This window comes from Pelmatolapia mariae, linkage group LG18 (genome assembly GCF_036321145.2).
Source record: "Pelmatolapia mariae isolate MD_Pm_ZW linkage group LG18, Pm_UMD_F_2, whole genome shotgun sequence".
In the NCBI taxonomy this organism is placed as follows: Eukaryota; Metazoa; Chordata; class Actinopteri; order Cichliformes; family Cichlidae; genus Pelmatolapia; species Pelmatolapia mariae.
The window spans coordinates 34,250,311-34,265,396 of NC_086243.1; the positions used below are offsets into that span (position 1 = coordinate 34,250,311).

General features: G+C 40.2%; 2 protein-coding genes across 2 annotated transcripts in view; both read right to left on the minus strand.

Moving 5' to 3' along the window:
* LOC134617648 (uncharacterized) overlaps positions 1-11,528 on the minus strand; it is a 47,962-nt gene extending 36,434 nt beyond the window's left edge. The window contains exons 1-2 of the mRNA XM_063462971.1: positions 11,486-11,528; positions 11,070-11,393 (exon numbers count right to left, since the gene is read on the minus strand). Of these exons, the coding sequence (XP_063319041.1) occupies positions 11,070-11,393; positions 11,486-11,528 (367 nt within the window). The remainder of the gene's footprint in view (positions 1-11,069; positions 11,394-11,485) is intronic.
* A 2,581-nt stretch (positions 11,529-14,109) lies between these two features.
* LOC135932218 (uncharacterized) overlaps positions 14,110-15,086 on the minus strand; it is a 38,635-nt gene continuing 37,658 nt past the window's right edge. Inside the window, exon 7 of the mRNA XM_065469583.1 lies at positions 14,110-14,907. Coding sequence (XP_065325655.1) covers positions 14,759-14,907 — 149 coding nt within the window. The 3' untranslated portion in view covers positions 14,110-14,758. The remainder of the gene's footprint in view (positions 14,908-15,086) is intronic.

A 15,086-nucleotide genomic window follows, 5' to 3' on the forward strand; every position in this document is an offset into this window, starting at 1 on the left:
GACTATACTTTGTGTATATGTATGATGACATCACTGACCTTGTACACCAGACTGTCCTTATAGACCGAGCTACAGAAAAGTCTCTACAAACCACCAGAATGTCTGAAAAAATAGCCTTTTTTTATATCTCAGTTGAGCAAAGAAAATGTTTAAATTTTAAGTTGTGTATAGGTTTGCTGATTTTTTTCATGATTTTTGATATGCATATTGTAGCTCTAGCACCTCTGGAACCCGGTGTCCCCATAGCCCTATGTCCAGTCTAATTTGCCAAAAATTTCAGAAATTGTCCCTCTAACCCAAGAAACGTAGCTAGTCAGGCCCCTGTAGCTGGTGCAGCCGAAGATAGCGTAGGCCCCGCTAGCTGTTCCCCGGCAGACCCCAAGCAGCTGGGGAACGAGGGCGGTTGGGTGACGGTGAGGAGGAAGCATAGTCTTAAACTGAAGCCCCAGGTACACCACCAACCTGTTCATGTGTCTAACCGTTTTTCCCCACTCGGCGACACACCCGCCGGGGGTCAAACTCTGGTAATTGGTGACTCTGTTCTCAGACATGTGAAGCTAGAGACACCGGCAACCATAGTCAATTGCCTTCCAGGGGCCAGAGCAGGCGACATTGAAGGAAATTTAAAACTGCTGGCTAAGGGTAAACGTAAATACAGTAAGATCATAATTCACGTCGGCAGTAATGACACCCGGTTACGCCAATCGGAGGTCACTAAAATCAATATTGAATCGGTGTGCAACTTTGCCAAAACAATGTCGGACTCTGTAGTTTTCTCTGGTCCCCTCCCCAATCAGACCAGGAGTGACATGTTTAGCCGCATGTTCTCCTTAAATTGCTGGCTGTCTGAGTGGTGTCCCAGAAACGATGTGGGCTTCATAGATAATTGGCAAACCTTCTGGAGGAAACCTGGTCTTGTTAGGAGAGACGGCATCCATCCCACTTTGGATGGAGCAGCTCTCATTTCTAGAAATATGGACAAATTTATTAAACCCCCCAAAATCTGACTATCCAGAGTTGGGACCAGGAAGCAGAGTTGCAGTCTTACACGCCTCTCTGCAGCTTCTCTCCTCCCGCTACCCCCCCAAAAAACCATCTCCATTGAGACTGTGTCAGCTCCCAAACAGACAAAAAACAAACCAAAAACCAGCAATAAAAAACTTAAACATAAAAAATCAAAAAGAAAGAACAATACAGAATCCACATCTGAACCAAAGAGTAAAACAGTGAAATGTGGATTATTAAATATTAGGTCTCTCTCCTCCAAGTCTCTGTTAGTACATGACTTAATAATTGACCAACAAATCGATTTACTCTGCCTTACAGAAACCTGGTTGCAGCAGGATGATTATGTTAGTTTAAATGAATCAACACCCCCGAATCATTCTAACTACCAGAAACCTCGACGCACAGGCCGAGGGGGCGGTGTGGCAGCAATTTTTCACACCAGTCTATTAATTAACGAAAGACCAAGACAGACTTTTAATTCATTTGAAAGCCTGATGCTTAGCCTTGTCCACCCCAGCTGTAAAACTCAGAAACCAGTCTTACTTGTTATCATCTATCGTCCACCTGGGCCTTACACAGAGTTTCTCTCTGATTTCTCAGACTTTTTATCTGATTTAGTGCTCAATTCAGATAAAATAATTATTGTGGGTGATTTTAACATCCATGTAGATGCTAAAAATGACAGCCTCAAAATTGCATTTAATCTGTTATTAGACTCAATTGGCTTCTCTCAAAATGTAAAAGAACCCACCCACCACTTTAATCACACTCTAGATCTTGTTTTAACATATGGCATAGAAACTGAACATTTAACAGTGTTTCCTGAAAACCCTCTGCTGTCTGATCATTTCCTGATAACATTTACATTTACAATAATTGATTACACAGCAGTGGAGAGTAGACTTTATCAAACTAGATGTCTTTCTGATAGTGCTGTAACTAAGTTTAAGAATATAATCCACCCACTGTTATCATCTTCAATGCCCTGTACCAACATAGAGCAGGGCAGCTATCTGAACGCTACTCCAACAGAGGTCGATTATCTTGTTAATAATTTTACCTCCTCACTACGTACGACTCTGGATACTGTAGCTCCAGTGAAAACTAAGGTCTCAAATCAGAAGTACCTGACTCCGTGGTATAATTCTCAAACACGTAGCCTAAAGCAGATAACTCGTAAGCTGGAGAGGAAATGGCGTGTCACAAATTTAGAGGATCATCATTTAGCCTGGAGAAATAGTTTGCTGCTTTATAAGAAAGCCCTCCGCAAAGCCAGAACATCTTACTATTCGTCACTGATTGAAGAAAATAAGAACAACCCCAGGTTTCTCTTCAGCACTGTAGCCAGGCTGACAAAAAGTCAGAGCTCTACTGAGCCAACAATCCCTTTAACGTTAACTAGTAATGACTTCATGAACTTCTTCAGAAATAAAATTTTTATCATTAGAGAAAAAATTACCAATAATCATCCCACAGATGTAATATCGTCTACAGCTACTTTTAGTACCATTGATGTTAAGTTAGACTCTTTTTCTCCAATCGATCTTTCTGAGTTAACTTCAATAATTACTTCCTCCAAACCATCAACGTGTCTTTTAGACCCCATTCCTACAAAACTGCTCAAAGAAGTCCTGCCATTAATTAATTCTTCAATCTTAAATATGATCAATCTATCTCTAATAATTGGCTATGTACCACAGGCCTTCAAGGTGGCTGTAGTTAAACCCTTACTTAAAAAGCAATCTCTAGACCCAGCTGTCTTAGCTAATTATAGGCCAATCTCCAACCTTCCTTTCATATCAAAAATCCTTGAAAGAGTAGTTGTCAAACAGCTAACAGATCATCTGCAGAGGAATGGCTTATTTGAAGAGTTTCAGTCAGGTTTCAGAGCTCATCACAGCACAGAAACAGCTTTAGTGAAGGTTACAAATGATCTTCTTATGGCCTCTGACAGTGGACTCATCTCTGTGCTTGTCCTGCTAGACCTCAGTGCAGCGTTTGATACTGTCGACCATAATATCCTATTAGAGCGATTAGAACATGCTGTAGGTATTACAGGTACTGCACTGCAGTGGTTTGTATCATATCTAATAGACTCCAATTTGTTCAAGTAAATGGAGAGTCTTCTTCACATGCTGAGGTTAATTATGGAGTTCCACAGGGTTCAGTGCTAGGACCAATTCTATTTACATTATACATGCTTCCCCTAGGTAGCATCATTAGAAGACATAGCATAAATTTTCACTGCTATGCAGATGATACGCAGCTCTATCTATCCATGAAGCCAGGTAACACACACCAATTAGTTAAACTGCAGGAATGTCTTAAAGACATAAAGACCTGGATGGCCGCTAACTTTCTGCTTCTTAATTCAGATAAAACTGAGGTTATTGTACTCGGCCCTGAAAATCTTAGAAATATGGTATCTAAGCAGATCCTTACTCTGGATGGCATTACCTTGGCCTCCAGTAATGCTGTGAGGAACCTTGGAGTCATTTTTGACCAGGACATCTCCTTCAAGGCACATATTAAACAAATATGTAAGACTGCTTTCTTCCATTTGCGCAACATCTCTAAAATTAGAAATATCCTGTCTCAGAGTGATGCTGAAAAACTAGTTCATGCCTTCATTACTTCCAGGCTGGACTACTGTAACTCATTATTATCAGGATGTCCTAAAAACTCCCTGAAAAGTCTTCAGTTAATCCAAAATGCTGCAGCAAGAGTACTGACAGGGACTAGAAAGAGAGAGCATATTTCTCCTGTTTTGGCTTCCCTTCATTGGCTTCCTGTTAAATCCAGAATTGAATTCAAAATCCTGCTCCTCACATACAAGGTCTTAAATAATCAGGCCCCATCTTATCTTAATGACCTTGTAGTACCATATCACCCTATTAGAGCACTTCACTCTCACACTGCAGGCCTACTTGTTGTTCCTAGAGTATTTAAAAGTAGAATGGGAGGGAGAGCCTTCAGTTTTCAGGCCCCTCTTCTGTGGAACCAGCTTCCAGTTTGGATTCAGGAGACAGACACTATCTCTACTTTTAAGATTAGGCTTAAAACTTTCCTTTTTGCTAAAGCATATAGTTAGGGCTGGACCAGGTGACCCTGAATCCTCCCTTAGTTATGCTGCAATAGACGTAGGCTGCCGGGGATTCCCATGATGCATTGAGTTTTTCCTTTCCAGTCACCTTCTCACTCACTATGTGTTAATAGACCTCTCTGCATTGAATCATATCTGTTATTAATCTCTGTCTCTCTTCCACAGCATGTCTTTCATCCTGTTTTCCTTCTTTCACCCCAACCGGTCGCAGCAGATGGCCGCCCCTCCCTGAGCCTGGTTCTGCCGGAGGTTTCTTCCTGTTAAAAGGGAGTTTTTCCTTCCCACTGTTGCCAAAGTGCTTGCTCATAGGGGGTCATATGATATGATTGTTGGGTTTTTCTCTGTATTTATTATTGTGCTATCTACTGTACAATATAAAGCGCCTTGAGGCGACTTTTGTGATTTGGCGCTATATAAATAAAATTGAATTGAATTGTGTGTGTGTGTGTGTGTGTGTGTGTGTGTGTGTGTGTGTGTGTGTGCGCGTGCACGCGCATACATGGGGTTAGGGTCAAATGTTGGATGTATTTTGGTGTTTTATTGTTCTGTGAAATGTTTACATTGTTTATTTGTTGTTTATTTATTTGTTCATCCTTGTTGTACTAATACAACTTACTATAGAATAACTTGGCATTTTACTACCCTTGTCGCACAGTGTTGCCTTGAGGCAACAAACCAATATCTCTTTGGGGGGGGGCAGGGTGTCAGATTTTATGATTGATATATTATTAGTGACCCTAAAGCTCCCCCAAAATAGGGAGAAATATTTTTTTCCCCCAAAATTAAAAAGTCATGCAGTAGAGGGTTAGAGTCAAAAATTTGAGTCAGATAAGATACATGAGCTAAATAAGTTAGGTATAGGGGGTGAATTGTGCAACTATTAGAGTTCCTGCTCAGAAGAACATTCGAAGTCAGAGTAGGAAAAAACTATTCTAATAAACATGAAGTAGAAAATGGAACAACTCAGAGCAGTGTATGTAGTTCATCATTATCCAATATACAGTTAAGCCCATAATTATTCATACCCCTGCCAAATTTTGACTTAAAGTTACTTTTGTTCAACAAGCAAGTTCTTTTTTGAGAAGAAATGACACAGGTGTCTCCCCAAAGATAATAAGACGATGTACAAGAGGCATCATTGTGGAAAAAAATATTTCTCAGGTTTTATTTATATTTTAGCAAAAAGTATCATGTCCAGAATTATTCATACCCTTCTCAATAATCAATAGAAAAAAGCCTTTATTGGCTATTACAGCAATCAAACGCTTCCTATAATTGCAGACCAGCTTTTTGCATGTCTCCGCAGGCATTTTTGCCCATTCATCTTTAGCAATGAGCTCCAAATCTTTCAGGTTGGAGGGTCTTCTTGCCATCACCCTGATCTTTAGCTCCCTCCACAGATTCTCAATTGGATCCAAGTCAGGACTCTGGCTAGGCCACTGCAAAACGTTAATGTTGTTGTCTGCTAACCATTTCTTCACCACGTTTGCTGTATGTTTTGGGTCATTGTCGTGCTGAAATGTCCACTGGTTCCCAAGGCCAAGTTTTTCTGCAGACTGCCTGATGTTGTTGTTGAGAATCTTCATGTATTGCTCTTTTTTCATGGTGCTGTTTACTGTGATTAGGTTCCATGGTCCATTGGCTAAAAAACACCCCCAAAGCATTAGGTTCCCACCACCATGTTTGACAGTGGGGATGGTGTTCTTTGGGTTGAAGGCTTCTCCATTTTTATGCCAAATGAAGGCAACATCATTGTGACCAAATAATTCAATTTTTGTTTCATTTGACCATAACACTGAAGACCAGAAACCTTCTTCTTTGTCCAGATGAGCATTTGCAAAGGCCAAATGAGCTTTTGCATGCCTTAGAAGTGCCTGGAGAAGTGGCGTTTTCCTTGGTCTGCATCCGTGGAACCCAACAGTGTCCGTTGGACTGTCTGCCTTGAGACATTGCCACCAGCAGAGCCCAGATTCACCAGAATGGCCTTGGTGGTGATCCTTGGATTCTTTTTCACCTCTCTCACTATCCTCCTGGCCAGCACAGGTTTCACTTTTGGCTTCCGACAACGTCCTCTGAGATTTTCCACAGTGCGGAACATCTTGTATTTTTTAATAATACTTTGCACTGTAGCCACTGGAACTTGAAAACATTTGGATATGGCCTTGTAGCCCTTTCCTGACTTGTGAGCAGCCACAATGCACAGCTGCAGGTCCTCACTGAGTTCCTTTGTCTTAGCCATGAATGTCCACAGACCACCTGCAGAGAGCTGCTGTTTTTCACCTGTTGAGTTGATCAAAACAGCTATTTCCAATTAATCAGGGTAATTAGGATGCTTTAGAACAGCTTTGACTATTTGGAATGGTATGGAACTTTGGATTTTCCCAGAGACTGTGACAGTTTGTAAAGGGTATGAATAATTCTGGACATGATACTTTTTGCTCAAATGTAAATAAAAGCTGAGAAATATTTTTTTTCCACAATGATGCGTCTTGTACATCATCTTATTATCTTTTGTGAGACGCCTGTGTCATTTCCAGTCAAAAAATAACTTGCTAGTTGAATAAAAGTAACTTTAAGTCAAAATTTGCCAGGGGTATGAATAATTATGGGCTTAACTGTAGTGATTATTGAAGGTAAGCTGTATTCATAAAAAGTGAGATGAACATGTAGATACTGAAGAGCCAGTTCCACTGACTGTTTTCAGTTTTATCATCATGAATAAACTACAGATCTTTGTCCAGTTTGATGAAAAATGAAAAGTTCACTCTGATCGGGATGCAAAGGTGCTGCATCCTAAAAGATGATTCTATCGATCTGGAAGCAGCATTGACTGATAGTAGCAGCACTGACTTACAGTGGATGGGATTTGAGTTCAGTTTCTTGACACAACCTGTTTTTCTTTCACTTTGAATAAATGTTTTTGTGGGACTGAGGATACATTTGTTTACATTTGGAAGTTTGATGTCATCTGTTCCTCTTGTTTTCTTAAAACATGATGAAAAATCTGTTCAAAACAGAAATAAATAGAATTGCATTTCTGACAGCAGTAAATCCAACTTTATTTATAAAGCACTTTAAAATAGCACATGACCAAAGTGCTGCACAGTTAATAAGTTAAGAACAATAGATAAAATGAAACAGCAAAGAATAAATAAATAAATAGGATAAATAAAAAGGCCTGTCTAATCTCTAAAGGCAGATCACTCCACTGTTTTGGAGCTGCTACAGCAAAAACACAATCTCCTCTAAGTTATCGCTCAGTCCTGGGTACATTCAGGAACAGCTGACCAGCTGACGTAAGAGAGTGGGTGGGTGTATAAGGCTGTAGCAGCTCAGAGAGATAAGATGGGGCTAGGCCATGGAGAGCTTTAAAAGCAAACTAGAAAGCGAAAATTTCAGAAGAAATTTTAAGTGTGCCTATGCCGCTGGTAAACAGTGTAGTTTGCCATTCATACAGCTACAGAGAGCAAAACTCAGCAGAGCAGCCATTCTCCACCATGAACTATGGTAAAAACAAACACCGCTCGCACCTCACAGATGACAGCTTACAATTTTGGGTAAAGATGAAGTGACTTTGTACAGCCCCGATTTGCAGACGCTGTGCACATAGTTTCATGAGCAGAAGTCCCATTGTACCACGGCAGACCCGACAATGTTTGCATGAACACGCTTTGAAGCATTACGTTATGGACCACTTTTCACACATGGTTGGTGTACCCACACAGCCGGCTGTAGCTTTTCAACTCACAGCCTGACACACACCCAAAAAACAGCCGAGAGAGCACAGACTACGCCAGAGAGGCGTGATTGCAGATGCCGCTCAGGTGGGTCCACCTCCCCTGCAGCGGCACTGCAGACCACGGCCCGCCACACACATCAATCACGTAAAATAAATATTTATGCACTTTTGCATTCACTTTTTGTTTTTTGTTATTTTTACACAGTGTTCTGAATGATTAACAATGGTCTACAGCCAATCTTGTGTATTATTATACAAACTTTGGTTGTAAGATGCCCTACCTGGCCCCCTGGCAAAAGCTTTGCTAGATCCGCCCCTGCACAGTTACCAGCTGTCAGCTAAATAAAAAAGGAGCTTGGTGTTTATTTCTCTCAGAAACAGTTCATAACTTCCCTTCAACTCATTCATGTCACCTAAAAAAAAGGTAAACCTGTTTCTCCATCACCAGTTCAGCTCTGATGATTCGGTAAGGTCATCTCCTGGTTTCCACCAAACTACACCTAAACTCGGTTTATATCTGACCCAAATAGAGTGCAGTTCATAACTTCTTACCTGAAATTCAGTTCACCTCACGCTCTGACCGGCAGCCGCCTGCTTCTCCTGCCTTCGGTTTCCCTGATCCACGATCTACCACCGGTTGATCGGCGGTCGCCTCGCCGCCTCGTTCCCTGCATGCTCTGTCTGACACACACCGGTGGATAGCTGCCCTCGGTTGTAGCTCCGCGTCAGCGACCACCAAACAACTCAGTTATTTTTTCCACATCGACCAGCATCTGGACAATCCACCGCCTTTCACTGTTTGTACCGTTACTAAAAAAAAACCCTCATCGGCTCATAAAAACGAAAAATAAGTCCAGCTATGACCCTGAGTCAAAAAGACAGCCAGTTAGCTAGCTAGCTGTCTAGCTCTTTGCAGGCACCGAAACCATCAGAGCTAATATGGGATGTCTTGGTAACACGAGCACATATTTGAAGTTTACATCTGGCCAATCCACCACCTTTCACTGTTTATACCGTTACTAAAATGAATAAATAAATAAATCATTTATTTATTTAAAATAAGTCCAGCTGTGACCACGAGACTTTACGAAGGACCGGGTGTGAAACCAGAGTAAGCCGCTCTCACTGTCATCCAGGCCGGCTGTAGCTTGTTAGCAAAGCCGCGCTAGCCACACTAGCCAGCTAGCCTCAAGCAGAAACGACATCGTCAGAACATTGTCGCTAATATGGGATGTTTTGACAAAATGAGCAGATATTTGAAGTTTACACACCTATATTCTCGCCTGAAAATATCTTAAAAGTTTATTTTGTGACCTAGAAACAGTATTAAGAGGAAAATAAAAACTAAGTGATGGCCGCCATTGTTTGACTCGGCAGAGGCGTGCTATGAATTGTGGGATATTGAGTTTTCCACCAAGCATTACCGTAACTTTTGAATGATTTGCGCAACCTTAAAAATTCCAATGGCTCCTGAAAGCAGCGACGCTGTGCGCACCGTTGATATTGTCATCATTACGGTAATCCAAATAAGGGTAGACAGGCCGTACTACTCCCGGCATACCACTAGAGAGAGCCAACACACCACAAATGAAGTTTGAAATTTGTATCAGTGGGACCAAAAGATGGAGCCAACACACCACAAATGAAGTCTGTTTCTATGGCGCCAAAAGAAGAATCTTTCTAAATTTGCACTAAAATATTAATATTTAAAAAACTATAAAAGTCATAAACACCAAAAGTGTATACCATACTAGTCCAGCTCCAGCCGCACAAAATGATCTAACATATGTAACCCTATTGTCAAAACTGTTTGGCAGAGAAGCGCGGGAAAATTTTCACTAAAATATTAATATTTAAAAAACTATAATAGTCATAAACACCAAAAGTCATAGCACACCATTCCTGATCCAGCCGCACAAAATGAGGTAACATATATGAAGCTTGTCTCAAAACTGCGAGGCGAGATTCGCTGCGAGGCGAGATTCGCTGCAAAATTTCAGGCGGAAACTGAAGAATAATAATAATAATAATAATAATAATAAATCCGACGAATAGTAATATGTGTGCCTCTTGGCATAGGCACACATAATTAAAGAATTTTAAAATGAGTCCTAGAAGGAATGGGGAGCCAGTGAAGTGAAACTATAATAGGGGAAATGTGCTCAAACTTTCGAGTGCCAGTTAAAAGATGAGCTGTGGCATTTTTCACCCTCCGTACAGGGTAACGTATGATGCACTGACCCCTATATGAAGTGCATTACAGAAATCCAGCCAAGTGCTAACAAAGGCGTGGATAACTGTCTCAAAGTGCTGCTGTGACAGAATTGGCTTTAATTTTGCCAGCTGTCTGAGATGAGACAAAGGGCAAACGCTTGATTTTACTTAATCTGACTGTCAAGCTTCAGTTCAGAGTCCACTTTGACTCCCAGGTTTGTGACAGTTGGCTTAACATATTGGGCCAAGGTATCTAAATACAGATTTGGGGGTCTCAGTCGGGCTACCAAAAACCGTCACCTCAGTCATTTTGTTACTGAATTTTAAAAGGTTAAGAGACATCCAAGCTTTAATGTCATCAACACACTGGATTAATGGCTGTACAGGATAGATCTGACAGTCTTCAGCATAAAAGTGAAATGCAATGACCGGTTTTCTCAGTATAAAAGCAAGAGGGAGCAGATACTAACAAAGCAGGAGGGTGCTTAGAACTGAGCCCAGTGGGACACCACACAAGAGGGGAGATACATGATCACAGAGACTGACACAAAAAGTTTGCTCCGCCAAGTAGGACGTGAACCACTCCAGTGCAGTGCCTTCAATGCCCACCACTGCTCCAAACGAGAGATTAAAAAATGTTATTCAAATGTAGCTGTCAAATTTAAAAGGACAAGAACAACAAAGTCTACAGCATCAGTAGCTAAAAATATGTCATTAAAAACTTTTAAAAGGGCTGATTTAGTGCTATGAAAGGACTTAAAATCAGATTGGAAAACGTCTAAAACATTTTGCTTTTTCAAAAAGGCCACAAACTGGCTCTTTTGTTTATTTACAAATATCTCAGTAAATAAAAATCGTCCCTGAGCTCAGTATGTTTGTGACTCTGAGATGGAGGTGAAATCTGTGAACCTGGGCTGTGGTTTACTGCTCTCTTCCTGTCACAAACACTGTTTGACATCTGTTCATCTGTTGGTTTTTGTTCAGGCTGCAGGGATCATTTCTCACTGTGGGGAGCAGACTTCCGACATGTGCAGTAGTAGGTGGCTGAATGATCATGTTTAACTTTCTCTAACTTTAGATTACAACCATTATGTTTGTTGCCAGCTGAGAAATCTCGTTTCTGAGGATGGCCATAATCTGAATAAATGCCACAATCTTTTGTATCAATGCGCAGAATAATTTTGAACGTTTCTATTTTCTGGTACCAACGTATATAACTATCCCTACACTGGTCAGTCCCTCCACAGCTGAAGGAGACACTTTCTCCAACTCTCCTGGTCAATGTTAAATCGTCCTGAATCAGCTGTTCTGCTGCCATGGTAACCAGTGCTGTAGAGACACAGACAGATAGATGAAGGTTAGTGTGACAGTGTTTGTTACAGGTTGACTTTGTTGGCTCCTGATTGGCTGGAAACACTCACCTGAACACAGACAGCACAGAGCAGCAGCTGGGAGGAAAAGCATTTTGTGCAGTGGTGTTTCCTCTGGTGAAACTGGGGAGAAGTGGCGCTCTGATGCAGCTGAGGCCAAACAAGGACGAGCTGTGAGATCAGACGAGGGCCACGTGGTTTCTAACAGGTCCTCAAAGCTCCCATCAGCCCCTGCGGCCCACAGATAAGACTGCTGCTGCTGATTGACAGCTCAGCTGAAGCTGCTGTGTGGTTTCATCGTCTTCATTTCAATCTGACAGCAGATCCAAAAATCTGGGTCACATGATGCAGAAACACTCAAAAACATTCATGTTCCCACAAACACATTCAGGTTGCTGTGAATTTAGTAACACACAATGTTGTCTGTTGTTTAATAGCTGTGATGAAAACACTAAACATACAAATGGAATATAATGAAACTATAAATTAAAATACAAATATAAAACATTATTATGCTGTAAAAAAATACATTGTAAATAAAATAGATTAAAATAAAATACTATTTAAAAATTGTTATGATCCAATGTTGTCAGTGTTTGTTTTATGTGCGACTCCTCCCACCAGAGGATGGCTTTGGGTTTTTTCCCCTTTTCTCTTAGGAGGTGGACACCTCCTGGGCGTGCCTGCTGAGTAGTTGGGTGGAGTCTCTTCCTATCCATGGATTGGATAATTGGCTGATCACCTCCAGTATTTAACTACCAGATGACAACCACCTGGCCTCCCTCTGTACTAGCCTCCACCATCCAACAAAGAGCATGTGTTTTTGAGTCGTTGTTTCATAGAGTGTCTTTGCCCATTGATTTGCAAGTATAACCGTGTGTGTGTGTCTGGTGTTAGTATCTTAATTTTGTCAATAGATTTGTAAAGTAGCAATTGTGTATTTTGTTCACCTTGCATATATCCTTCACTGCAGCAGCCTAGTAGGCGTGAGAAACCATTTTGGTTGATTGAGTTCTCTCCTGTTTTTCATTTAGAAAGTTAGGTAAGTGAATTGTCTTTTGTTTGGTTTTCATTTGTGTAGGAAAGCATAGGGACCATTAGGGAGTTTTGTTTGTTAATTTTGGCACTGCCCAATGCTGAAGCAAATAAATGGCTGCTTAGCACTTTAAAAGATACTACTGTTTGTGTTCTTGCTTTGGTGGAGCGGGAGTGGGCCAATTTCTTGTTGTGTTCAATACACGCCTAGACAAAGAACATAACACAATATTTACAGTGAAATCTGATTTTTAAACAAACACATGTGGTTCGGTTGTGTGTTTAAAATATGTGCACACTGTGGTTCTTTCTCACATCTTCTAATGTGTTTTGTTCCAAGTTGGTTTCAGACTGAAGGATTCATTAAACCCTTTTTAAGAATCATTCAAAATGATGATCATCAATTATAATATCTATAAACAGTAATAAAAACAGGGCTGTGTTTTACGTCAGCTTCAGCTTCATTTATTTGTACCCATGGTTAGATTTCATTTGCAGTAGGCAGTCATCCACCTTTACATACACATTTAGGCCTACTTGGAAACATCTCTGTGATCTCTGCCAAGACAAAAGGATCAGAGAGACTGGTGTCGTCTCAACACTGTTCATAGTGTTTTCCTTCAGTGCTGCTGACAGCATCTCACAGCGTGGTGTGATACGTGATACCTTGTAAATGAGTTATTTACCTCAGAGACGATTTTTAGGCTCTCGCCTTTAGTTCATGTTTGTTTTCATCGTTGTCGTCACACCGAACCTCCTGTAATAAACTTCACTGAATTCTTCGCCATCGAGCGTCTGAGTTTTGTCTGCGCCTGAGTCGACTCCTCCATGACAACATCTGTTTCATATTTTGTCTTTTTCACTTCATAGTAAATAATCAGATAATTCATATTTTATTTACCCTGACATAAAACACAAAGCTGTGTGAAGTAAATCTCATCAGGAAAATATATTTTATATTTACATTTAAGATTTTAAAATCAGTAATTCTTTAAAAGCATCACTAGAGGTCAATGAATTTATAATTTAAAATAATATTTAAAAAAATATCACTGATTTAAATATTAATATTAATATCAACAGAATTTATAGCACAGTGTGGGTGAACTTAATAAATATTCATCACTGGTTAAATCATCAAATTGATGAATGTTCTTTGTTTGAGTTTGTTTCTCTGCGCTGGTATTAATTAAATTAATTTTATTTTTTGTATTAATTGTACTAGTCTGAATAATTATGCTGATTAATCAATGACACATTTGATAAAAATTTTTACACATTTATGATTATTAGGAAAAGCTGGAAAGATGTTGAATATCTATCTGATCCTCAGTTTAGCCCACATAGAGTTCTGTTGTGCTCACTGTGTGAGGAGTTTTGCAAAAGTGACCTAAGTATTGAGAAATGTGTCCTAGCGTCTGTAAAAAACTGTAAAGTGAAAAGCCACAGCTAACGGTGTGGAGGCTGCAGAGCAGAAACCCACACAGCCCGTCTGCTGCAGGAGAGGAAGTTTATGATCTGTGAATGCTGCAGTCACACAGGTTATGTATCACAGAAAAAATGAGAGACACATTCTGAAAATTCAAATCTTTATTTTTACTTCAAACAAATAACTACACTGTTATTGTATTATGGTGAGATCTGAATGCATTAACTGAGATTTCCTACACAGCTGAAAAATAATAACTTAACAAAAATAATCTATGCTTTACACACAAACACATCAAACACTTTTATTACAGCTGGTAAAATAAACATTGAACAAGTCGAGTTTTATAAATATATTTCTAAGTGCTGTGACAGACCTGAAATTATGAACACTTTTAACACCCTGGTAATGAGACACATTTTTATAATCCATCAGTTGAGCTGAACAAGCTGATAAGTGGCAGGATTGATTTCTAATTACTGATACATCTCAGGTGGTGACATGACTTTCCATACTTTTTTGCAGCCCCTGTTCTTTGTGCGTTCAATACTTTCCCATTTCTTATTATTATACATAACCTAATTTATGAAAGTCTGCTGATTTATTTCTTTGCATCTGTGAACAGGTTGTTACTGACATCTGTTGAGAAATTCATATCAATATAACTTTTAGAATATGTTTACTTTTAATAATTGGTGATGTGTTCAATACTTATTTTATATATTGGATGGTTTAAGATTTTTACATCTGAAAAGGTCAAATGCTGGATAAAGAAACATTGAACGGAGCAGAAGTTAGTTTACATTTCTGACTGCTGACTCGAGGAAATCTGATGGTGAGAAAAGGCGAGCAGAAAACAGTCAGTCAGCATGTGTGCAGTTGGTGGACGCTCCCTTGTTTGTGAGGATCATCAGCAGAGAGAGTCCACAGCAGTACACCAGACTCTTCACTATCAGCACTGTGTACAGCAGGCAGAGCAGCTTCACCCTGCACTGAGACTGGAAGGACACTGAAGGACAGACAGACACAAAGAGACAGACAGACAGTCGGGTTATTCCTCTCAGATCAAGGAGAAAAAGTCCAAATAGAAACAGTCACAGCTTCTTCTTCAAGTGGATGAATTGATGTAGTGTTTGTGTCCACTTGGGGGCAGAAGAACTCCACAAGCAGCTAACAAACTGATCTCTG